The sequence below is a fragment of the Oncorhynchus mykiss genome, chromosome 8 (genome assembly GCF_057628025.1).
Source record: "Oncorhynchus mykiss isolate SJ-2025 chromosome 8, ASM5762802v1, whole genome shotgun sequence".
Lineage (NCBI taxonomy): Eukaryota > Metazoa > Chordata > Actinopteri > Salmoniformes > Salmonidae > Oncorhynchus > Oncorhynchus mykiss.
Genome location: NC_143029.1, coordinates 49,290,203 through 49,317,106, shown reverse-complemented (window position 1 = coordinate 49,317,106; position 26,904 = coordinate 49,290,203). Strand labels below are relative to the sequence as shown.

The window sequence follows — 26,904 nt, the reverse complement described above, 5'->3', positions numbered from 1 at the left end:
CGGAAAGAAGTATGTTCAATAGAAAAGTAAAATTAGTAAGCGAGTGTCCTCTTCGTGGCGCGACGACAGACTGATATTGTACAGGGACTCTTTGTACAAAAACTTCAAATTCTTGCTAGTTTTTGAAGAAACAAGCCTGAAACAATGAACAAAGACTTGACATCTATTGGAAGCCATAGGATTTGCAATCTGGGAGCTGGAATTACATAGAACCCATAGCTTTCCATTACAAGAGCCTGGGAGCTAAAAAAAAAAAATCTGGTTGGTTTTTCTTTGGATTTTCGCCTGCCATATCAATTGTGTTATAGTCTCATACATTATTTTCACATTTCTACAAGCTTCTATCCAAAGCTATTAAGACATGAAGGTCAGTCAATACAAAACATTTTCTGAACATTGAATGTTTCTTCAAGTGCAGTCGCAAAAACCATCAAGCGCTATGATGAAACTGGCTATCATGAGGACCGCCACAGGACAGGAAGACCCAGAGTTACCTCTGCTGCAGAGGATAAATTAGAGTTAACTGCACCTCAGATTGCAGCCCAAATAAATGCTTCACAGAGTTCAAGTAAAAGACACATCTAAACATCAACTGTTCAGAGGAGACTGGGTGAATCAGGCCTTCATGGTGGAATTACTGCAAAGACACCACTACTAAAGGACACCAATAAGAAGAAGAGACCTGATTGGGCCAAGAAACATATCAATGGACATTAGACCGGTGGACATCTGTCCTTTGGTCAAACAGGAAGTACCATTGACGCGTTCAAAATGGAAGTGGTCCGATGAAGCGGATGCTAAGCTACAGGCTTGTTTCGCTAGCACAGATTGGAATATGTTCCGGGATTCATCCATTAACATTGAGTTTACCACATCAGTCACCAGCTACATTAATCTGCATTGAGCTAAAGGCTAGAGTTGCTGCTTTCAAGGAGTGGGACACTAATTTGGACACTCATAACAGATTCCGATACAACATTCGATGAGCCATCACAGGCAAAGTGTCAATACAGAACTAAAATTGAATCCCACTACAACAGCTCTGATGCTCGTAGGAAGTTTCAGGGCTTGCAAACTGTCAAGGACTGAAATGACTCCAACACTCAACAAAGAGCTGCAGTTAGTTTCAGAGTGGGTGGCAAGGAATAAGATGGCCCTAAATATTTCTAAAACTAATAGCATTGTATTTTGGACAAAACACTCACTAAATCCTAAACCTCAGATATGTGGTAGTGGTAGAGTAGGGGCCTGAGGGCACGCAGTGTGTTGTGAAATCTGTGAATGTATTGTAATGTTTTTAAAATTGTATATACTGCCTTAATTTTGCTGGAACCAGGAAGAGTGGCTGCTGCTTTGGCAGCAGGCTAATGGGGATCCATAATAAATACCAAAAAAATACAGAGATTGACGTCTTTAACCATCTATGAGATGATGCACCTACAGAGCCAAGAGAGTGAACAAGGCATATCAAGAAGCTAATTAAAATAATGATCATTACACAGTTGCACCTGTCAGGTGGATGGAGTTTGGCCTCTAAAATGTGGAGTTTGTCACACAACACAATGCCACAGATGTCTTAAGTTGAGGGACCGCGCAGTTGGCATAATGACTGCAAGAATATCCACCAGAGCTGTTGCCAGATAATACCATTTTTATTTCTCTACCAACGTCGTTTTAAATAATTTGGCAGTATTTCGAACCAGCTTCACAACCGCAGACCATGTGTATGGCGTCGTGTGGGCGAGCGGTTTGCTGATATCAACATTGTGAATAGAGTGCCCCATTGTGGCGGTGGGGTTATGGTATGGGCAGGCAGGCATAAACTACGGACACAATTGCATTTTATTGATGCCAATTTGAATACAGAGATAACATGACTAGATCCTGAGACCCATTTTCATGCCATTCATCCACCGCCATCACCTCATGTTTCAGTATGATAATGCACAGCCCCATGTCACAAGGATCTGTACACAATTCCTGGAAGCTGAAATTGTCAGTTCTTCGATGGCCTGCATACTCACCAGACATGACACCCATTGAGGATGTTTGGGATGCTCTGGATCGACGTGTACTACAGCTTGTTCCAGTTCCCGCCAATATCCAGCAACTTCGCATAGCCATTGAAGAGGAGTGGGACAACATTCCACAGGTCACAATCAACAGCCTCATCAACTCAGGCAAATGGTGGCCACGCCAGATACTGAGTTTTTTTTTTTTTCACGTCCCTACCTTTTTTAAAAGGTATGTAACCAACAGAAGCATATCTGTATTCCAAGTGATGTGAAATCCATAGATTAAGGCCTACTGAATTTATTTAAATTGACTAATTTCCTTAAACTGTAACTCAGTAAAATCTTTAATTATTGCATGTTCCGTTTATATTTTTGTTCAGTATACATTCCTAAAGAACAATGTACTTCTTCCATACATTTTCTCTGACACCCACACGTATGTTATATTTTGAATGCTTAGCAGGACAAGAAAATGGTACATTTCACACACTTATCAAGAGAACATCCCTGGTCATGTGGACAAGGTCAGGACATGTTAGCACCAGGTATAAACGAGGCTATAATTTCCCCCAAGAACCCAGACAGAGACAGTCAGTCAGTAGAAAAATATGTTTATTACTAAAGACAGTAGTACTTTTCCTGAACAAGGAGGTACCAGCACAAGCTGTTAAATTGATGCCACATCACACTGTCCTCTTCCCTGATCATTTTCACGTACAACAAAAATGCTCCGGGGTGATATTTCCCCTAGGTACAGATCTAATAGCAGATTCCCCTTCCCCAATTAATCTTAACCATAGGTGGGGGAAATGCAAAAAACTGACCCAAGATCAGCGTCTAGGGGCAACTTCAACCTACATTGTGCCATTACAGTAGAAACAAATTGCGTAACTTAAATTGCAAACCTTAGGGAATCAGATACTCATTACTACATATCATATACCAATAAGTAGTGAATACCTTTATTGCATAGCATAGTGAACTTATGAGTAAAAAAATTAAATCATGGTTTAATGCAGCTGGGAAAAAAAGGGCTTATTCAGGAGTGTGAAAGGTCCGGATAGAACAATATACAATAAACTTTGCACCCTACTGGATAAGGCCCAGAAATGTGCTGTGAAATTGAGTAGCTTTTTATATCTACTTGCATAATACAGTTCTGTACTTTACTTGAATTTAATGATGTACCAAAGCCAACAGCATAAATTGCGATAGGGAAAATACATTATAAATGTAGTCAATCATGCCTGTAATATGACCCAGGTTATCACTCAACCAACTACAGTGCATACCAATAGTCTAGGATCTGTGACATCCACCTGTATTGATCATATCTTCACTAATGCTGCAGAGCTTTGCTCCAAAGCATTATTAGATCCCATTGGCTGTAGTGACCATAACATTGTGGCAATAACAAGGAAAGCCAAAGTGCCAAAAGCTGAGTATAAAGAAATTGAAGAGATCATACAAAATGTTCTCTCAGGACTCTTTTGTTGAAGATATAAAACATGTATGTTGGTCTGATGTGTACCAGGAAGTGAATCCAGATGCAGCACTGGAAGTAAAATGATTCATGCCAATTGCTGACAAACATGCACCTATTAAGAAATTGCCTGTGAGAACTGTTAGGGCCCTCTGGATTGATGAACTGAAAAATGTTATGGTTTAAAGAAATTATGCAAAAAAAGGTGTCAAACAAGTCAGAATGCTCAGCTGATAGGTTGAAATGTTGTGCATTACCAAACCAAGATAAATTACAAAACACAATTGAAAGATTTTGGATTACCTAAAATGACATCATGGGCAAGAAACCCAATTAATATCCATCGATCATTGAAGTTGATGGGTCGTTTATAACAAAGCCTTTCGATATTGCCAATCATTTCAATTACTATTTCACTAGTAAAGTGGAAAACATCAAGAGTTTAAATGACAACATTGAACAGTAAACCATAATACAATTTTTATTTTTACATTTGTTAAATCTAATGAAAGAGAAGGTTTGCTGTTTTGAATTTGGTCAAGTTCGTGTGGGAGAAATGGAAAAGCTATTGTTATCCATCAATAATGAAAAGCCGCCAGGTATAAGGAACCTTGATGGGAAACTATTGAGAATGGTAGACTGTAATGACACCCCTATTTGCTATATGTTTAACCAAAGCCTAAAAGGAGTGTGTCCACATGCGTGGAAGGAAGCTAAAGTAATTCCACTGCCTAAAAATAGTAAAGCACCCTTTGCTGGCTCTAACAGCCACCAGATCAGTTACCTGTTCTTAGTAAACTGATGGAGAGAAGGGCACTCAACTTGTACTGCACGGACTCAAATGACAGATGATTGGTTAAAAATAAATGGATAATAAGATTATTATTATTAGATTTCAGTGCAGCCTTTGATGTTACTGATCATAAATTGTTCATTAGGAAACACGCTAGCTATGGCTTTACATCACATGGTTTGAGAGTTATTTATCCGATAGAACCCAGAGAGTGTTCTTCAATGCAAGCTTCTCTAACATCAGATATGTACAGTGCGGTGTCCCTCAGGGCCGTTGTCTTGGGCTGTTACGCTTCTCTATTTTTACAAATGACTTGCCACTGGTCTTACGTAAAAGCTAGAATGACTATATATGCAGATGATTCCACACTCTATATGTCAGAACCCAAAACCAGTGAACTCACTGAAATTATAAATAAAGAGTTACAGTCAGGGCTCCATAGTGGCGTAGCTGTCAAAGGTACTGCATCTCAGCGCAAGAGGCGTCACTAGAGTCCCTGGTTCGAATCCAGGCTGTATCACATCTGTCCAGGATTGGGAATCGCACAGGGCGGCGCACAATTGTCCCAACGTCGTCTGGGTTTGAACAGGGTGGGCCATCATTGTAAATAAGCATTTGTTCTTAATTGACTTGCCTAGTTAAATAAAAAAATATATCCGAATGGAGGATTAATAATAAACTGGTCTTAAATACATCTAAAACTAAAAGCATTGTATTTGGTTCAAAACGTTCTCTAAGACATAAACCCCAACTGGAGTTTAGTATAAACGGTGTGACCATTGAGCAAGTTGAGGAGGCAACAGTTGAAGTCGGACGTTTACATACACCGAGGTTGTAGTCATTAAAACTTGTTTTTCAACCACATTTATTGTTAACAAACTATAGTCTTGGCAAGTCGGTTAGGACATCTACTTTGTGAATGTCACAGATAATTTTTCCAACAATTGTTTACATATTATTTCACTTATAATTCCCTGTATCACAATTCCAGTGGGTCAGATGTTTACATACACTAAGTTGACTGTGCCTTTAAACAGCTTGGAAAATTCCAGAAAATGTCATGGCTTTAGAAGCTTCTGATAGGCTAATTGCCATCATTTGACTCAGTTGGAGGTGTACCTGTGGATGTATTTCAAGACCTACCTTCAAACTCAGTGCGTCTTTGCTTGACATCATGGGAAAATCAAAAGAAACCAGCCAAAAAAATTGTAGACCTCCACAAGTCTCATCATTGGGAGCAATTTCCAAATGCCTGACGGTACCACATTCATCTGTACAAACAATAGTATGCAAGTACAAATACCATGGGACCGCTCAGGAAGGAGATGCAAACTTTGGTGCGAAAAGTGCAAATCAATCCCAGAACAGCAGCAAAGGACCTTGTGAAGATGCTGGAGGAAAAGGGTACAAAGGTAGCTATATCCACAATAAAACGATTCCTATATTGACATAACCTGAAAGGCCGCTCAGCAAGGAAGAAGCCACTGCTCCAAAACCGCCATAAAAAAGCCAGACTACTGTTTGCAACTGCACACGGGGACAAAGATCGTACTTTTTGAATGTCCTCTGGTCCGATGAAACAAAAATAGAACTGTTTGGCCATAATGACCATCGTTATTTTTTGAGGAAAAAGGGGGAGGCTTGCAAGCCAAAGAACACCATGCCAACCATGATGCTGCCACCCCCGTGCTTCATGTTGTGGGGGTGCTTTGCTGCAGGAGGGACTGGTGCACTTCACAAAATAGATGGCATCATGAGGTTGGAAAATTACGTGGATATATTGAAGCAACAATTCAAGACATCAGTCTGGAAGTTAAAGCTTGGTCGCAAATGGGTCTTCCAAATGGACAATGACCCCATGCTTACTTACAAAGTTGTGGCAAAATGGCTTAAGGACAACAAAGTCAAGCTATTGGAGTGGCCATCACAAACCCTGCCCTCAATCCTATAGAAATGTGTGGCCAGAACTGAAAAAGCATGTTCGAGCAAGGAGGCCTACAAACCTGACTCAGTTACACCAGCTCTGTCAGGAGGAATGGGCCAAGATCCATTCAATTTATTGTGGGAAGCTTGTGGAAGGCTACCTGAAAAGTTTGACCCAAGTTAAACAATTTAAAGGCAATGCTACCAAATACTAATTGAGTGTATATAAACTTCTGACCCACTGGGATTGTGATGAAATAAATAAAAGCTGAAATAAATCACTCTACTATTATTCTGCCATTTCACATTTTTTAAACTGAGGTGGTAATCCTAATTGACCTAAAACAGGGAATTTTTACTAGGATTAAATGTCAGGAATTGTGAAAAACTGAGTTTAAATGTAGTTGGCTAAGGTGTATGTAAACTTCCGACTTACTCCTAGATATAACGTTGGATGGTCAATTACCATGGTGTGAAGATGGGGAAGGGTATGTCTGTTATCAAAATATTTGTGTTTTGACACAAAATTCAACTGTACTAGTTCAGGCTCTGGTCTTGTCCATTCTTGATTACTGTCTGGTAATGGGTTCAAGTGCAGCAAAGAAAGACCTAACAAATCTGCAGCTGGCACAGAACAGAACAGCACACCTTGCCCTTAGCTGCACATACAGACCTAAACTATCAACATCATGCATGCCAGTCTTTCCTGGTAGACAAGAAATTAACTGCTTCTCTTCTAGTTATGGGAAGCACTACTGTAATGAAAATTCCAGATTATCTGCATAATCAAATAACATTCAGTTCATAGACCCATACATACCCCACAAGACATGCCACCAGTGGTTTCTTCACAGTCCCCAAGTCCAAAACGAACTCGCGGCAACGCACAGTATAATACAGAGCCTTGATCGCATGAAACTCCCTTCCATCTCCAATTACTCAAGCAAACAGCAAAAATTACCCTAAAAAAAATATTAAGCAACGGTTAATGGAACGGCTAAGACTGAGGGGACACACAAATGTTTGTACTACTATTATTTATTTTTGTATTTTAAATTAGTTTGACTGTCCTTGTCCATCAGTGTATCAGTGTTTGTTGACCCCAGATAGAATAGCTGCTGCTTAGCAAAAGCTAAAGGAGCTCTGAATAAAATCAATAACAAGTTTCACCATTTCACCCACATCTTAATGTATTATACCTGTCGGCTTTAAGTTAAGTGTTACATCAAGTTCCGTTCATTCAACAATATTTCAGTGTTAAAGTATGAAATAATTCACATGCTGGTCATAGCAGAATAAATGTATGTCTCAAGAACATACAAGAAGAATACATTTTGAAAGTTTGTTTGAGATATCCTGAGAAGTGAAAACTAGAGGACTACAACAAAAATAAAACTGTACTGCAGTACAGTGGCTATAGAAAGTACACACCCAAATTACACACTTTTCACTTTTTGTTGCCTTGCAGCCTGCAATTTAGATGAGTTACTTATCATACATTTCCCACTGATCCTCACAGTGGGGTGTATACTGTCTATAGGGACAGTACCGTTTATTTTATGTGAACTAAGTGCTTTTAAAAAAATATAAAACGCAACATGTAAAGTGTCGGTCTCATGTTTCATGAGCTGAAATAAAATTTCCCAGAAATGTTCAATTCGGACAAAAATATAATTTCTCTCTCTTGCACAAATTTGTTTACATCCCTGTTAATGAGATTTTCTCATTTGTCAAGATAATCCATCCACCTGAGGTGTGGCATATCAAGAAGCTGATTAAACAGCATGATCATTACACAGCTGCACCTTGTACTGGGGACAATAAAAAGCCACTAAAATGTGCAGTTTTGTCACAGATGTCTCAAGTTGAGGGAGCATGCAATTCACATACTGACTGCAGGAATGTCCACCAGAGATGTGGCCAGAGAAATAAATGTTAACTTCTCTAACATAAGCGGTCTCCAACGTTATTTTACAGAATTTGGCAGTACGTCCAACCGGCCTAAAAAACACAGACCATGTGTAACCACGTCAGCCCAGAACCTCCACATCCGGCTTTCTCACCTGCGAGATGTTCTGAGACGAGCCACCCGGACAGCTGATAAAACTGTGGGTTTGCACAACCAAAGGATTTCTGCACAAACTATCAAACCATCTCAGGGAAGCTCATCTGTGTGCTTGTCATTTTGACCTGACTGCAGTTCGGCAATCCTCACCTTCGATGGCCACTGGCACACTGCTCTTCACGGATGAATCCCGGTTTCAACTGTACCGGGCAGATGGCAGACAGCGTGTATAGCGAGCGTCATGTGGTTGAGAGGTTTGCTGTCAACATTGTGAAGAGTGCCCCATGGTGGTGGTGGGGTTATGGTATGGGCAGGCATATGCTGCGGACAATGAACACAATTGCTTTTTAATCAATGGCAATTTGAACGCACAGATCAGAACCTGAGGCTCATGGTGGCGGAAGAATGGCACCACAATTACCTCATATTTCAGCATGATAATGCACAGTTCTTCCATGGCCCGCATACTCACCGAGCATGTTTGGGATGCTCTGGATTGACATGTACACAACAGCGTGTTCCAGTTCCGGCCAATATCCAGCAACTTCGCACAGCCATTGAAGAGGAGCGAGACAGCCTGATCAACTCACACCAGATACTGAATGGTTCTCTGATCCACTAGCTGTTTTTCCTGATCCACACTTTTTTACGGTATCTATGACCAACCGATGCATATCTGTATTCCCAGTCATGTGAAATCCATAGATTAGGAACTAACAAAATTATTTAAATTGACTGATTACATTATATTAAGTGTAACTCAATAAAATCTTTGATATTGTTGCATGTTGCGTTTATATTTTTGTATCTACATGTTTATTAAGAATAAACGTCAAACAAATTACAATTACATGAAAACAAACAAAATCTTAATGTACCAGATCCGGTAGTTATTTCAAATCAAAAGTGCACTGCACTTTACGCTCGAGTTGACATCCACTGCGTTTACCGTGATCTCAATGCACTTTTGATTGAATCCTGGCCACAGCATAGCTAGATCTAGAGCAGCAGTGTGCAACACAGCTCCTCAAAGGACCAATTGACCTTGTCCCTGCCTTCTATGGACTGTTTATGGTGCTATTTCTATGTCATTATTAGGCCAGTGTTACATAGCCATTATAACAGAGGGTTGAAGTTAAATATTACCCCTAGATCATGTTTATTAGGACACGCAACAACAAAAAATTGCAACGGAAAACAAATATGTGTTTCTCTCATTGGACAAGACCGGGTAGTCCCTTCCCCAGTTTCACTTAATTTTAAAATGTTTTCTCCCTACTTAACACAAGCCTGGGTGGTATTCACTAGGCACCAAACGGAAGAAAACGGACTGACGCAAGGAACCTGGCCTTATCCATTAAGAAACACATTTTTTTCTCCATAGCAAAACATGTAAAAGCATTTGCCATCATGTGCCCTAAGGAACCAAGCCCAGGTGAGGCCAAGTATTTTACATGGCCTTAGTCGTTGAGCAAGAGCAGCAATTGGGAGTCGTCATGGAAGCGCGTTGGTGTGTTTCTCTGAGCAGAAGACCAGCGTGGTCCCGCAGCGCTCGACGAGGGTAGGGGGCAAAGGTCATCTTTCACCTTCACAGGGGGTAGCTTGTTGTCCCTCAGGCTAACCTTCCTAGTCAGGGTCTGAGGGACCGGGAGAGGGGACAGACACATAGCATTATGGCAGTGTTTCCCGGACCAGTTCTGGAATCAACCCAGTCCTAACTACTCCACGTATGTATGTTTAAAATCCAGAACAAGCACACCAGATTATATTAGTCAACTAGCCTAATGATCAGTACGCCCTTCATGAGTTGCATCCGTTGTGCTAGTGTTAAAATAAAAAAAAGCTCTTTAAATAATACAGAATCTCCCAGGGACCAGCGAGCAATGGAAGCAAATTAACACTTGGGAACTGACTAAATCAGTGTTACCAAAACCATATCAGGCCCTGGCCAGCATCAACCAAGGGACCCAGAGGATGAGAAACACTGTCCTATGACAGTGTAAAAAGCCTTGTGGGTAGTCTCCCCCTGCGGCTCACCTGTCTAAGGTGCTGTACATAGAGTGCCTCAGGATCCTGAAGGTTCTTCTGTGGAACAGGAATGTGCCACCGCTGTAACTCGGCCAACATCTCGGCGACATCGAACAGAACGGCTGGATCCGCATGACTCCGGTTAATCAGCTCCACTAGACACTCTTTATAGTGTAAGCTAGGGAATCAAATTTAATCAAATGTAACCCTTTTTACATTAGCAGTTGTCACAAAGTGCTTTACAGTAAACCAAGCCTTAGACCCCACAGAGTAAGCAGAAGCAGAAGCACAGTGGCCAGTAAAAAGTTCCTAGAAGGAAGAAACTTGGTGTCTCTTACATGCAGTAGCCACTGTACTCTGGGAGAGTTGGTAGACCACAAGGCCCGTCTCCACCCATCTCTCTGTGCTCCAGTACTGCACACACACCTGACAAATGGGAATATAAATGTTTCAAAAACAACAGCAGCAATCACATTAACTGTGAAAACTACAAGTAAGAGTAAATACATATGAAGCAGCAACAATTTTGATGAACAAAATGATTACAAAAAGATAGAAACAATTGACGTGAAACAAGCTTCAATCAGAAGCAGACTGAAGCATTTAACTATTACCGGTAGATTCGAACATAATTATTTGTAAAGTAAAACCCCTTGTTGGCTTGTACTTTACCTTGTGAGTTTGTTCCTGTAGAGCCCACTTTGGATTTGACCATGCCCGCGAGGGACACTCCGTAAAGCTGGAAGAGGGTGTATTGAAAGTTTAGTTCAGATACATGATAAATTGCAATTCTATCTCAGCACAAAGGTTAATGTTCTCTATCTTTCATCAGAGATTATTATGGCAGATAGCATGATGGGTAAATTTACAGTTGAAGTCAGAAGTTTACATACACCTTAGCCAAATACATTTAAACTCAGTTTCACAATTCCTGACATTTAATCCTAGTTAAAATTCCCTGTTTTAGGTTAGTCAGGATCACCACCACAGTTTATGAATGTGAAATGTCAGAATAATAGTAGAGAATGATTTATTTCAGCTTTTATTTCTTTCATCACATTCCCAGTGGGTCAAAGGTTTACACACTCAATTAGTATTTGGTAGCATTGCCTTTAAATTGTTTAACTTGGGTCAAACTTTTCAGGTAGACTTCCACAAGCTTCCCACAATAAGTTGGGTGAATTTTGGCCCATTCCTATTGACACAGCTGGTGTAATTGAGTCAGGTTTGTAGGACTCCTTGCTCACACACACTTTTTCAGTTCTGCCTACACATTTTCTATATGATTGAGGTCAGGGCTTTGTGATGGCCACTCCAATAGCTTGACTTTGTTGTCCTTAAGCCATTTTGCCACAACTTTGTAAGTATGCTTGGGATCATTGTCCATTTGGAAGACCCATCTGCGACCAAGCTTTAACTTCCAGACTGATGTCTTGACATGTTGCTTCAATATATCCACATAATTTTCCAACCTCATGATGCCATCTATTTTGTGAAGTGCACCAGTCCCTCCAGCATTAAAGCACACCCACAACATGATGCTGCCACCCCCATGCTTCACGGTTGGGATGGTGTTCTTTGGCTTGCAAGAATCCCCCCTTTTCCTCCAAACATAACGATGGTCATTATGGCCAAACAGTTCTATTTTGTCATCAGACCAGAGGACATTTCTCCAAAAAATACGATCTTTGTCACCATGTGCAGTTGCAAACCGTAGTCTCACTTTTTATGGCGGATTTGGAGCAGTGGCTTCTTCCTTGCTGAGCGGCCTGTCATATGTCGATATAGAACTCGTTTTACTGTAGATATAGATACTTTTGTACCTGTTTCCTCCAGCATCTCCACAAGGTCCTTTGCTGTTGTTCTGGGATTGATTTGCACGTTTCGCACAAAAGTACGTTCATCTCTTGCGGTATGACGGCTGCGTGGTCCCATGGTGTTTATACTTGCATACTATTGTTTGTACAGATGAATGTGGTACCTTCAAGCGTTTGGAAATTGCTCCCAAGGATGAACCAGACTTGTGGAGGTCTTGGCTGATATCTTTTGATTTCCCCATGATGTCAAGCAAAGAGGCACTGAGTTTGAAGGTAGGCCTGGAAATACATCCACAGGTACACCTCCCAATTGACTCAAATGATGTCAATTAGCCTCAGAAGCTATGACATAATTTTCTGGAATTTTCCAAGCTGTTTAAAGACACAGTCAACTTAGTGAATGTAAACTTCTGACCCACTGGAATTGTGATACAGTGAATTCTAAGTTAAACAATTGTTGGAAAAATTACTTGTGTCATGCACAAAGTAGTGTCCTAACCGACTTGCCAAACCTATAGTTTGTTAACAAGAAATTTGTGGAGTGGTTGAAAAACAAGTTGTAATAGCTCCAACCTAATTGTATGTAAACTTCCGACTTCAACTGTAGGTAGTGTAGGATTTACCTGAAGCAGCCTGTGTAGTCTGGGCACGTTCCAGTCCCTCAGGTGGTACAGGCAGTCCCTGGGGTGGTGGGCGTGTAACCCCTTGGACCCACACTCAGCTGAGAAGTCACACCCCTGAAGAAGTAATTTATTACATTTTTAGATCTAGAGTGTTGTTGCTTCATCCAGACCGTTTAAATGTTGTTTTTTAAATTGGTACGAATATGTATCTGAGAGCGTGGCTTTAAGCATGTTATAGGATTGCATTTCCTAGTGTTCTGCTACTCATTTTGACTAGAGACTAGTGTGCCTGGGTTAAGAAAAATTATAGACATAAGATAATACAACTTAAATCTACTTTGACTGGAATTCTCCTTTAAATGAATGCTAAAGTGTCAGCTCAGATTCAACTAGGAGACTTACCACGCCTAATTTGAAGGGCCTATTACAGCCGCCACAGAACTCGTGCTGGCATTGGGTGCATTTGAAATGGAGACAGCCTCCCTTGGAAAGGTAGAACACAAACTTGCATTTTGGACATTCTGAAACGAGACAAATAATATATGCAGCTAAATGTCTTTCTCACCGAGACAGAAATTCAAAATATTGCATGTGCCTCATCCAATTTTGATTCAGGGACATGAGATATTTAATCTGAACTAAACATAAAAAAAGACTACATAACACCGTTACAATAATAATACAAAAATGTCTTTAATAGTGACAACTCAATTACACAGTCGTGACACAAACTGTTATTCAGATAGGCTAACAGCTAGCAGACCTATACAACTGTGTGCATCATAAACCGAGGGTTCAAATAAACAAAATAATGAAAGTAGGAGGTGTGTGTGTACCTATTTTATTCCTGCTGAGGAGATTCTCCAGTTTTGCGGTCTGGTACTCTGGGTTATTGTGGAGTTGCCACTCTCTGAACTTCTCACAGGAAAGACCCTGGTGTTGTGGAGCCCACTGGTGTATCAAAAAGTTGTTAGAAGGTAGATACAAGGCTTTCCAACAATTTGAATGCGAGTGTACATGAATACATTACTTACTGCAGTCTTGCATTGGGAGCAGGTGCTCTTCCTACAACTAGGACAGTCCATTCTCAGCTGGTCAGCCTCGTGTAGAAGGCCAAAGGAGCACTAGAACATTGCACACAAACTGACATTCATACGCACCTGGATGTTCCAGTTGAAAGAACAAGGCCACTGTCTAAAGGTGCAACTTCACCAACATGTCTTATCTAGTGGGGTATTGAAGCTTAGATTGCAGGGTTTTGAATTGAAAGGGAGGGAACGAGGGTGAAAGAAATACGAGGAGAAAGAGAGAGATACTATTAAAAACACAGAGGTGGAGACAAAGAAAAAAAGAGACGAAGGGACAAGCAGGAGAACCAGAACGATGAGTGAGATGTCTTACGTGGGCACACCAGCGGAAGTTAGGCATCTCCTGCAAGGCTCGGTCTCTCAGCTTCCTCTGGAACAACTCGTGGATCTGAGGATCTAGGTAGTGCCTGATCTGGCAAGAGAAAACAATGGATGTTGTTTTCTAAAAAAACTGTAAATTCCTCTAGCCTTTCAGCACCAGTTTCCCAGACCCAGATGATTATTATTATTTAGTTTTTAAACCTTTATTTAACTCTGCAAGTCAGTTAAGAACAAATTCTTATTTTCAATGACGGCCTAGGAGCAGTGGGTTAACTGCCTTGTTCAGGGGCAGAGAGACAGATTTGTACCTCATCAGCTCGGGGATTTGAACTTGCAACCTTTCGGTTACTAGTCCAACACTCTAACCACTAGGCTAACTGCCACCCCACAGATTAAGCCAACTCCTGGGCTAAAAGGGATTTATGGTCTATGGCAGGGGTATTCAACCGGGGCTACGGAAAAAATAATATTTGTATTTGAAAGGTTTTATGAATGTTGCTAGCAAAATATTTCTTTTTTTATGACATACCTACAGTAGAAAAGAGGAGATCTTCTTTCTAATGATGCCAACTTTATTTATCAACTCCTAGTATTGAGCAAATTACACTCATTGGAGCCAATTACACCCACTGGAGTATGTGACATAGGCTTTGTAAAAGCAGCCGTGAATAGGCTACCAGTGCAATAACTGCTGCTGGTAAGCTTTATTGACTTGGACAGCTAAACAGCTGCTCTGAGCGAAAATGTGTTTGGCGTTAACCTATTAGCTAGAAAAAGGTATGTTAGAGTTCACACTTTCTCTTCCAATTCTAATGTGGAGAGGTCAAAATAGTGAAACACTATCTACTAAATCTATTAATTAAAAAAATGTTGATTACTTCTCCTTGACATTATAATTCACCTGATAAGACCCCCCAAAAAATTCTAACGATCGCCGGTTTGATTGGGAAAGAAAAGGTTGAAGAAACCTGCTCTATGGAGAACCTCCCTTGAATGTGCTTTTTAGTCCAGGTTTATCAGCGTTTATCAGAAACTGGACGTGAGACTGGTGCATCTCTCTCCATGAATGTGCTCACTGACTCCTGCAAATCCGTACGCACGCATTGTTTCATTGTGTAGATTGTTTGCACTTTGTTAAACGTTTATCAATTTCCCACTATATATCAAATCTAGCACCCGTAGTAAATGTAGGCTACCGTCACTCATCACCATGTTACAGTAATTTCTGTTCAGTTAAAAAATATATATTATTAGATTCATACCGTTCTCATTCTTGAAGTGGATTTGTTGTTTGGAGAGCGCACAAACTATGCTACACCAAAGAGGAATAAACTTTGCTATTTCCATTGCATTAACCAGTTCTGTCAATTTCTTTATTGTCTTGTTTGGAGCACATGTCTGGTTTCTCCATGTTGTGTGAACAGAAGTATCTGGCCTGTGTGCCAGGATAGGTGTGGCTTATTTAGGTGCCTGTTTGGGTTACGTTCTTGTTCAGCTTGATTTTGGTTAATCAATGGGGAGGCTGCATCTGGGCCTAGTAGACTTCACCTGTGCTTTTCTAGTTAAGACAGGTTTTGCATGATAGGAGGCTTTTTCTTTTTGAATACTGACAATTAAAAGTCAGTAGATTGTAAATATATCAACTTGTTAATGTATCACTGTCATCACCAGCGCGGTGTAAATAAAGCCAACACCCATTTGCACCTCTTCTTGCCTGCCTCCTTCTGAATAATTTGTCCTTACAACTGTTACAAGGTCCCTATTTTACAGAAGACAAAATTATATTAAAATGATTTGCAGTAGACGTAGGAGATGGCAGCTAGCTATTTGGAACCAGTTTAGCGTTGCTCTAAATGACATTCCCTTCCACTAACAAAACCGAATGTTAATGGAATTTTTAACCAAACATTTCAATTGAAACAGAGCTAGGTAGAAAGGTCCACCCTGTCTATACAATGGTAAGGTCTGAACACTACATCGAAGCAATGTCTACTACTACCGGGAAGCTACTGGCGCCTGACCTGTGTGTCCAGAAGGCTGAAGTAGTCCAAGGCCTCCTCCACGCCTCCCTGGCTCTGACGCACGTCGGGTTGGCCACACATGGGACACACCACATGGACGATGCTCTTCTCCTTGATGGCCTGAGAGAAGTAGGCCTTGAAGCAGCTCTCGCAGAAAGCACACAGGCAATGGGTCATAGTGATGATCTGTAGAGGGACACGGAGTGAGGGAGAGAGAGAAAGATCGAGAGGGGTGGAGCACGAGAGACATTTTACTCTTCTAAACCTCGTAGTGCGCTAAAACCTTGTTCCCACACAAACTCTGGTAGAATGTCTTGCAGCATGCCTTTTAAAAAAATGTGCATGAGTGGGTAGATATCAAGTAAACAGCGGTGCAATCGGGAGCTGCCATATTCAAATAAAGACTGCAGGAGACTAGGTCAACCCTACTTTAACCTGCCCAACAATAGTGGACCAGTGATTACTTCAAAGAAGGCAGGCAAAGAAGGATCCATGTTGACAGTATTTGAATGGGGTCCCAGTCTCTCACCCACCTTGCTGAAGGACACCTGCTCGCGGCAGATGGGGCATTCATGGGACAGGTACTTGAGGGCCGAGGGAAGGTCCCGGCACGACTGTACCGCCTCCTCCACGTCGGCCTGGCTGAAGCTCCGCCCCTCAAGTGACAGCAGGCTATGGAAGATGGCCGCCTTGTCGCCGGAGACGCTGGGCGGCACCGTAATCTGACGAAAGAGAATTGCATATATATGAAGAGTGTAGAGTAGTACTTTAGAGTCCACTGTTGAAACGGAAGTTGCTCTTTTTGCCATCTTTATTTTTTTAAATCATGGAAGGCCCACACTTATACAATATGCACACAAACCCTGCAGCACACATGGACAGACAGACACATACACACAGAAAAAAAAAACTGGTTGGGGGTTAAACCCACTCTTACCTGAGCACTGTTGACCCTCTTGAGCTGTATACGGAAAGGCCGCTCATTCACAGTAAAGATTCGGTCTGCCTGTAAGAGCACCTGCTCTGCATCTGAAAGCAGATCCAAAATAACAATAGAAAAACAATTTATCATTAGTGCCTTCTTGTTTCAGTCTATTTTCTTCCATTTGGTCCCTAATGAAAATAACCTTGATGTACTGTATATACACTCTCCCATACCATGTGCATAATATACATTTTAAAAATTCTACAATATATATTTTCAGGCTGTAACTCCATGGTAGTGTTTGCATGTTAACCTTTCACATCTACAGTATATGCTCTCTCTTACCCCCCCAGCCCCTTTCTCACTCACCTCTGGGACTGCGGAAGCTGACCAGGGCCTGGTCGTGCTGGGTCGGGGGGTAAGGGTAGGTCACATCCAGCACCTCTCCCCCACCGTTGCTCCTGCGCTGGAAGTAGAGGGTGAGCTTGTTCTTCACACGGCTGGGGGACTGGTCCGGTGGCAGCTGGCTCACCAGGATACGATGCTGGTTGTCCACTAGGGGCGTGACTGCAGTGGGGATTGGGGGGTAGTCACCACCACCTCGATCACCTCCATCGCCTTGCATCTGTCCTGAGGAGCGAGAATCGGTGGGCAGTTATTCACAAATGAATGGGAAAGATAAGCGTAATTTCATTTAATTATTTTATTCAGTGCCCTGCAAGGGCCGAAACACTTCTGGTTTTCATTCTGTGTAGACAAGTAACAAGTGTACTCTGTATGTATGTGTACAACATGTCGCAAATGTGTTCTCAACTGAGTTTGAGTCAGTGGAGATGTTATGCTCAAAATAAACTTGCACACTGGTTAAAACATAAAGTGGGTACAGCCTCAGTGTTCAATGTAAATGCGTACCGGAAGTTGCACAGAATGCTCAAAGTTTCCACTCCAGACCAAAAATTTGCCAGGTGAATTTGTTTTAGTTTCATGTTTCATAGTTTCAATCTACACTCTCAGAGTGGCTTACCAACAAAACCAATGGAGCAAATGCATCCCAAAACATTTTCACAAGCTATTGATTTCTATGATCCAGGCAGTAGCCAATATATGCTGCTCAATGTAGGACTTAAAAACATTATGCAGGGCTTGACATTAAGCTTTTTAAATTGTTGTCCAAAAAACACAAACAAAAAAAGGTCAAACACAATGGGCCAAATAGGTGAATGAAATGTAGGCTACCCATCTGCCTATTGGCTTCTTAGCATAGTCAAGTCTCAGAATACAGCACTGCCCCTTTAAAACAGACTAAATATTGGATGAATTTGGTTTGGCCTGTTGCTGATCTTTTTTTGATTCGATCACAAATCCCACATTAAAGGGGAAAATTTGATTTGATAAAAAAAAAAAAATGGGCAAAAAGTTCAGTGAAGTTTATTCTTGTGCATCTCTGTGCAGATTGGCATTTTTTCTGTGCGGAACTCCTGGAGGAGCTGCAAAGCTGCGCATGAACAGCTTAGAGGGAATATTGACTGTAGGCGAATTGCTACACTCTGGTGTAGCTGAATACCTCAATACCTCTTGGTGAGCCGGCTGCCACCGGACCAGTCCCCCAGCCATGTGAATCAAACCTCAATTCATCAAATTTTTTAACACTTTAGGGATTCAGTTTTCCACTCACCTCTTTCTTTAGTACCAAGCTGGTACACATTGACAACATTTTCCAGCTGTAGGCTCTTGAATAGGTTGTTCATGTCCTCAGAACTAACAGGAGTGTTATTTGGAGCTGTGGAATGAGAAAATGAAATGGCAGATAATCAAAGCACAAAATACATTTCATTATGTATCACAATGCGATCAATACCAAACTTTAAATACACACAACTATGGCATGCGCACCATCAAACCTGCACTATGCAGCATTTTGTTAGTTTAGATATCCCCATGGCTTTACAAAAATACTACTTGGAGATACCAGATGTAGCTTAGTAGTACTTTCCTACAGTACCTTATTAGACTAGTCCTGGACTAAGAAGAACTTTCAATAGAGAATCTACATTGAACATGATTGATAGTGCAGGACTAAGCCTAATGTGTGCCTTGGAAACCAGCACCAAATGTTTATATACTGGGTCCTACCAGAGGCAGTAGTGATGAAGGGGTTGGTGGAGGAGAATGGAAACTGGACTCCACCTGGCACTCCAAAGTTTATCCCCATATCCAGTAGCTCCTCTGTGTAGGACCGCCTCACACCAGTCACAGACTCTCTGAGAGGCCCCGATTGGCTGGACTTTAAACTCTTGGGCGGAACTAGGAGAATTGATAATACACTGTTAGTGAGGAAATGAAAGCAAAAGGTTGACAATTTACTAGAAGTCATTATAAATTAGGGTGAGGGAAGAGCAGTGAGAAGGAGTTGGATGAAAGAAGAAGTGGGTTGGCCGGTTAGCTATTGATTGTGTAGAGGGCCTAATATTAACAACCGCCACCTGCCAAATGCAGGTAGATTTTGGCATTGGCGGGTAAGATGTCTATTTCACCAGCCACATTGGTGGGTGGTCAGGGCTCCATAGTGCGAGCATTTCACTCACATTTGTGAGAAAAAAAACATACGTATTATCACATTTAATAAATGCTGCAGTAGCTGTTTTCAAAGTATTTCTGCCGTTTTGTTTCATAGCACAAAATAACTACTAATCCTATATAGCCAATTCCACTTTGCACTGCCTCACTGCCTGGCTGGGGGCTGTGCTCACGTGAAGAGCAGAGTGAAACATACATTTTAAGAAGCGCTGCGCACAGAAATAAAAGTTGGCCTAATTTACTTTAAACGAAAGTCTACTGAAATCAGACTTTGTCCTTGTTTCTTGGTTATTTATATTGTTTTGCTCACAAGCTAGGTTGTTTTTCTGTTTGAGTTTCAACGGCTAGGGAAGACTAGACAAGCCTCTACAAATCACTCAAATCACACAGGCACAATCATGACTGGAGTCGTGCTACCACGGTAACCTTCCACCCTTAATGGGGCAGGTGAACATTTTTGTCTCATCTATGATATTTTGGTTTAAAAAAATGAAATCAAAACAATATACCACATTAGTTCTTACTAGTAATACATGTATTGTTTTAGAAACATTACAAAAATTGCTCATCTGTTAATTTTTGTGTTTTGTTGGTGTAATTTCAGCGGTAAGTTGTTTTTTAGGGGGGAAATCTACCTGCCACTGTGGCTGGTGGACCAAAAAGTAAATGTTATGCCCCGATTGTGTAAATACAGCTTACCTTTTCCATTTATTTTAGATTGTGGCAGATAGCTGGCTCTACAAAACAGATGGCCAGGGGATGTTGACTCACCTTGACATTAGACCACTTTTTAAGTTTGAAAACATCTAACAAACTTTAAAAAGCAGGGAATGTTAGGGAATGCATTTCTAAGATACGGTACAGAATTCGGAGAACACCCACCTATTTCTCTAGGTAGTGGCGTGGGGGACATTGAGGAGCGCCTGGCTCTTGGGGTAGAGCTGCTTGGTTGAGGCCAGCTAAGAGGGAGACACAGTACAATACAAACTCAAAGCATGAAGGGTTACTAACAACTGAAAATGAAACAATTTCACTTTAAACAAAAAAGGCTTAAACAAATCAAAATATTTTTTATATTCTTCAAAGTAGCAACCCTTTGCCTTGATGAAAGCTTTGCACACTTTTGACATTGTCTCAACCAGCTTCATGATTTAGTGCCTGAACTGCATTTCAATTAACAGGTGTGCCTTGTTAAAAAGTGAATTTGTGGAATTTCTTTCCTTCTTAATGCATTTGAGCCCATCAGTTGTGTTGTGAAAAGGTAGGGGTGGTATACAGACAACAGCCCTATTTGGTAAAATATCAATTCCATATTATGGCAAAAACAGCTCAAATTAGCAAAGACAAACGACAGTCCGTCATTACTTTAAGACATGAAGGTCAGTCAATTCAGAAAATGCAGTCGCAAAAACCATCAAGCGCTATGATGAAACTGGCTCTCATGAGGACCGCCACAGGAAAGGAAGACCCAGAGTTACCTCTGCTGCAGAGGATGGATAGGTTCATTTGAGTTACCAGCCTCAGAAATTGCAGCCCCAAAAAATGTTTCAGAGTTCAAGTAACTGACACATCTCAGCATCAACTGATCAGAGACCTCGTGAATCAAGCCTTCATGGTTAAATTGCTGCAAAGAAACCAAAACTAAAGGACACCAATAAGAAGAAGAGATTCTCCTGGGCCAAGAAACACGAGCAATGGACATTAGACCGGTGGAAATCTATCCAAATGAGATGTTTGGTTCCAACCGCTGTGTCTTTGTGAGACGCAGAGAAGGTAAACGGATGATCTCCGCATGCGTAGTTCCCACCATGAAGCATAGAGGAGGTGTGATGGTCCTTTTCTGGTGACACTGTCTGTGATTTATTTAGAATTCAAGGCCCACTTAACAAGCATGGCTACCACAGCGATACGCCTTCCCATCTGGGACTATCATCTGCTTTTCAACAGGACAATGACCCAACACACTTCCAGCCTGTGTTAGGGCTATTTGACCAAGAAGGAGAGTGATGAGTGCTGCATCAGATGACCTGGCCTCCACAATCACCCGACCTCAACCCAATTTAGATGGTTTGGGATGAGTTAAGCCGCAGAGTGAAGGAAAAGCAGCCAACAAGTGCTCAGAATTTGGGAACTCCTTCAAGACTGTTGGAAAAGCATTCCAGGTGAAGTTGGTTGAGAGAATGCCAAGAGTGTGCAAAGCATCAAGGTAAAAGGTGGCTAGTTTGAAGAAAATATATGTAGATGTTTAACACTTTTTTGGTTACCACATGATTCAATAAGTGTTAGTTTTGATGTCTTCACTATTATTCTAGAAAATATTAAAAATAAAGAAAAACCCTTGAATGTGTAATTGTCTTAACTTTTGACTGGTACTGTATACAGTGGCAAGAAAAAGTGTGTTAACCCTTCGGAAATACCTGGATTTCTGCATCAATTGGTCATAACATTTTAGCCGATCTTCATCTAGGTCACAATAAACAGTCTGCTTAAACTAATAAACATTTACAGTCCATGGTGGGAAAAGTATGTGAACGCTTGGATTTAATAACTGGTTGACCCTACTTTGGCAGCAATAACCTCAACCAAACGTTTTCTGTAGTTGTGGATCAGACCTGCACAACGGTTAGGAGGAATTTTGGACCATTCAGCTTTACGAAACTGTTTCAGTTCAGCAATATTCTTGGGATGTCTGGTGTGAACTGCTCTCTTGAGGTCATGCCACAACATCTCAAATCAGGTTGAGGTCAGGACTCTGATTGGGCCACTCCAGAAGGTGTATTTTCTTCTGTTGAAGCCATTCGGTTGTAGATTTACTTCTGTGTTGTTGTCCTGTTGCATCACCCAACTTCTGTTGAGCTTAAATTGGAAGACAGATAGCCATACATTCTCCTGCAAAATGTCTTGCTAAACTTGGGAATTGATTTTTCTGTCGATGATAGCAAGCTGTCCAGGCCCTGAGGCAGCGAAGCTGCCCGAAAACACCCAATCCCTCCACCATACTTTACAGTTGAGATGAGGTTGATGTTGGTGTGCTGTGCCTTTTTTTCTCCACACAGTGTTGTGTGTTCCTTCCAAACAACTCAACTGTAGTTTCATCCATCCACAGAATAATTTGCCAGTAGCGCTGTGGAACATCCAGGTGCACTTTTGCAAACTTCAGACGTGCAGCAATGTTTTTTTTGCACAGCAATGACTTCTTTCGTGGTGTCCTACCATGAACACCATTCTTGTTTAGTGTTTTATGTATCGTAGACTCGTCAACAGAGATGTTAGCATGTTCCAGAGATTTCTGTGCTGAACCTTCTCCATTTATAGACAAAATGTCTTACCGTGGGCTGATGAACATTGAGGCTTTTAAAGATAGTTTTGTAACCCTTTCCAGCTTTATGCAAGTCAACAATTCTTAATCTTAGGTTTTTTGAGATCTCTTTTGTTCGAGGTATGGTTCACATCAGGCAATGCTTATTGTGAATAGCAAACTCACATTTTGTGAGTTTTTTTATAGGGCAAGGCAGACCTAACCATCATCTCCAATCTAGTCTCATTGATTGGAGTTCAGGTCAGCTGACTCTTGACTCCAATTAGCTTTGGAGAAGTAATTAGCCTAGGGGTTCACATACTTTTTCCAACCGACACTGTGAATGTTTAAATGATGTATTCAATATGGACAATAATTTGTGTGTTATTAGTTTAAGCACATTATGTTTATTGTAGTGACTTGGATGAAGATCAGGTCAAATTTGATTACCAATTTATGCAGAAATCCAGGTAATTCCTGGATACTTTTTCTTGCCACTGTATGTCCATTATTCAAGGAATGAGCACCCTTCTCAATTTACCTGCCATGGTCCGAAGACTCTGCATATGCACTGGAGTGTGCTGCAGTAGGTAGCATCTGAACTCTGATTGGGTGCATGGCAAAGAGGGGCGTTTCCTTTTGAAATGCAGACCTCATTTCTGAGACGAGCAATGACAGGTTGGCCAGCCCCTGCCAATCAAAAGGTAGACGCAGTTCAAACAAACTAGAAAAGTAGATTGATTATGATGGTGCTAAAGTACCACCCCTCTTCATGCCACTCCACTCAACCCATGCATGCTACACACACAACCCATGCATGCTACACACACGGCCTCTCTCTCTCCATTTTCTAACCACTACTCTAACAATACATTTTAAAAAAATCAACAAAACATTCACCAAGCACTATCAAAATCACATTGTTGTCGACTTACGCTCTTCCAGTTGTTGAGGCAGTCGAGGAGCACCTGCCCACTGGCCTCAACATATGGGCACCTGGGGTTGATCAACATGGAGATGGAGGGACACACGTAGCACCGTGGCCGGCTCTGGGGGTGAGTCTCGTGGAGCCAGATGCACACTGGGATATTATATGTGTTACCTGCTTGGAGGACGAATTAGGGTCACTTCAATAAGAACTTACATAGGGAATGGTGAAAATGTTATCAATGTGGCAAGGTACAAAAACTAGTTATTATTAGTATTATTATGATAGTGTGCTTACCGTCGTGTGGAACTGGAATAGTACCAGCCAAATAAACTAACTTCTTCTTTTCCTTATTGGGGAAACCTGTGCTTGAAACATAAATATCATTTTAGCTTTCTGCATAATTTAAGGCAGACACAGGGCACTCAAGCTGGTCTGGTCCAGAAACAACCCTAGAGTGCAAAACAACAATCTGCCCATACATCTTTGCTTAGCACAGTAAACCTTTCTAATCCACTTCGCTGATGACCTAAGGTGTCATGACCACTACAAAAATAGTGACACCAACGACACACCTAACAGTGACACAGGATCAATATATGTTAGGTTAAATAAAAGACAAGTGATGATACAGGTTTATAAGCTGTGAACTTACAGTAGAAGTCCACATACATACGCAGGTCTCCATAAGTCGCTGTAACATTCTTGATATCACTGACAACCTCAACAGGGAAGCTGTATTTACACTGAAAATAATGAAAAGAGAGAGGGAGAAGGAACATGTAATCACTATTGGCACACTAGCCATTATCTTTTCAGTGTGTAATAGACAATAAAACAATGATCGATTCAATGCACTCGTCCAGTTATTTTAGACATCAAGACGCATGTGGATTTGTTTACTGACTGCAGTACTGTTTAGGAACTTCAAAGCTGAGTGTGGCATTCCAATTATTGGTTAGTTAGCTAGCTACTTCATCCAAAGATTATCTATATATTCGCCTCTTCCTCTCTGCATCACCCCACGTTGACAGTACAGAGTACTAGAAACAATGACATTGTAAACAATTTTTTAGAAGTCAGAACACTCAAGAGGCAAAGCACAGCTGTAAAGCATTGGGAGTGGCTAACAAACTGTTCCATGGCTTGAAAACCAAGCATTACTTGCAAGCTAGCTAGTCAAACTGTGTTGTCAGTGAAGGGAAGCTATCAAGCTACCAACGTTCGCTAGCAATGTCTGGATAGTTACACCTGTTCATTATAGTAGCTAGCTGGCAACTCCTCAATTTAAACACGATAGCAATTTTTTTCAGCTAGGCTAGCTACCTATTCCTGAAAGTGCAGCCTCAGATAAATGCATAGCTGGCTAACTAGCTAACTTAGCTAGTTAAATACCTTGTCACAAAGTAAAGTTAGCTAGCTAATGTTAGTAGTTGGCTAACTAACTTTTGCTTAGCCCTACAACGGTCGTCCTATGTAGTTTGTCAGAGATATGAATATCTTTGCTTACGTTAGTGTTATGGTTAGCATATATAGCTAATTGCAGTAGCTAACGTTAGCTATCAAGATAAACCAGCTAGCCTAGTTTCTGAATTATGTTGTTTATCTTCTTACCTCGGTCAGTGTTTCATATTCAAGGACTGCTGGGACCCTCGGCATTTTTTTATAATTTAACCTTTCAATCTTATGTGGAATTATGAATCAACATTCAAAACTAGCTATGACAACATCTGACATTCCCGACAGCTGCGATGAAATACACTAGGAACTCGAAACGGGGAATTTGGAGAGCTCGACATCAGTCCGTTCCAACAACTGGGAACTGAGAAAAAAAAATCGAGTGTCTAACATGGAAAAATCGATTTGAACGGTCATCCAACGCGGAATTCCTACTCCGGGCTCATCTTCATCTTCTTCTTCGATGAGGCAGTTGGCATCCAATACATGTTGCATTACCGCCACCTACTAGACTGGAGTATAACTCCCTTAGACTTTGCTTGAAAAAAATCTATAATACCAATAATCAATCAATTACTCTACCATCTAACACTACACTCACAAAAAATATATATATAAAAAACATACTCCACTATTTAAATCTATTTCGTACTACTTCAGGCCAACAGCCTGAAAGGATGGGACGCCACACCCTGTAATTCTTCTGATGTTAAGTTTTGCACACCCATGGTGTGGTGCTAAATACAGGGAAATTCTTGAGGGAAACCTGTTTCAGTCTTCCAGAGATTTGAGACTGGGATGGAGGTTCACCTTCCAGCAGGACAATGACCCTAAGCATACTGCTGAAGTAACACTCGAGTGGTTTAAGGGGAAACATTTAAATGTCTTGGAATGTCTTGGCCTAGTCAATGCCCAAATCTCAATCCAATTGAGAATCTATCTGTTGTATGACTTAAAGATTGCTGTACACCAGTGGAACCCATCCAACTTGAAAGAGCTGGAGCAGTTTTGTCTTGAAGAATGGGCAAAAATCCCAGTGGCTAGATGTGCCAAGCTTATAGAGACATACCCCAAGAGACTTGCAGCTGTAATTGCAGCAAAAGGTGGCTCTACAAAGTATCGACTTTGGGGGGGATGAATAGTTATGCACGCTCAAGTCTTCTGTTTTTTTGTCTTATTTCTTGTTTGCTTCACAATAAAAAATATTTTGCATCTTCAAAGTGTAAATCAAATGATAGAAACCCCCCAGAAATGCCAAGGGGGTGAATACTTTCTCAAGCGACTGTATATATCCTAACATCACTTTGTCGAGCAAAGACAACATCAAAACGCAAAACAGACAATGACTCTTCTGTTTCTCCACTCACGCTACCCTGTTTGCATCCCACAAAATGACAAGCATCACAAACACCGGGAATCTTCCCCTTCAGTTAGTCAGCTTTCACATTTACTGCTACCCAAGTAATCACTACTTTCAATGGCACCCTTTTCTTGAGAGCAAAACAATTCACATCTCTTGTCCCCTTTCATTTAATATGGAG

At 41.2% G+C, this 26,904-nt stretch overlaps 1 protein-coding gene and 1 long non-coding RNA gene across 9 annotated transcripts; both read right to left on the bottom strand.

Annotated features, from left to right (window-relative positions):
- Positions 1-5,139: 5,139 nt before the first annotated feature.
- Positions 5,140-8,600, bottom strand: LOC149981675 (uncharacterized). The gene is made up of 2 exons (XR_016482782.1): positions 8,430-8,600; positions 5,140-7,176 (listed from the first exon to the last, which is right to left on the bottom strand). It is a non-coding gene; the product is annotated as an uncharacterized LOC149981675 (long non-coding RNA).
- A 472-nt stretch (positions 8,601-9,072) lies between these two features.
- si:dkey-181m9.8 (E3 ubiquitin-protein ligase lubel) lies at positions 9,073-25,877 on the bottom strand. 8 transcript variants are annotated; one of them, XR_016482778.1, is made up of 21 exons: positions 25,520-25,875; positions 24,561-24,651; positions 24,203-24,268; positions 23,913-24,079; positions 23,519-23,667; positions 20,562-20,638; positions 19,236-19,406; positions 18,778-18,882; positions 17,472-17,732; positions 17,115-17,206; positions 16,711-16,899; positions 16,178-16,363; positions 14,149-14,247; positions 13,782-13,871; positions 13,584-13,698; positions 13,150-13,230; positions 12,748-12,861; positions 10,980-11,046; positions 10,646-10,733; positions 10,317-10,485; positions 9,073-9,916 (listed from the first exon to the last, which is right to left on the bottom strand). XR_016482778.1 is itself a non-coding variant. In XM_021612706.3 (21 exons), the coding sequence occupies exons 1-21, from the start codon at positions 25,562-25,564 to the stop codon at positions 9,740-9,742; spliced, it is 2,637 nt and encodes an 878-aa protein (XP_021468381.3). In that variant the 5' UTR covers positions 25,565-25,877; the 3' UTR covers positions 9,073-9,739. The 8 variants fall into 8 exon arrangements, 3 of the variants coding, with proteins under 3 accessions (XP_021468381.3, XP_021468379.3, XP_090039241.1); XR_016482780.1 differs by having other exon boundaries at positions 13,150-13,268; positions 14,149-14,242; XR_016482781.1 differs by having other exon boundaries at positions 14,149-14,242.
- Positions 25,878-26,904: the final 1,027 nt, after the last annotated feature.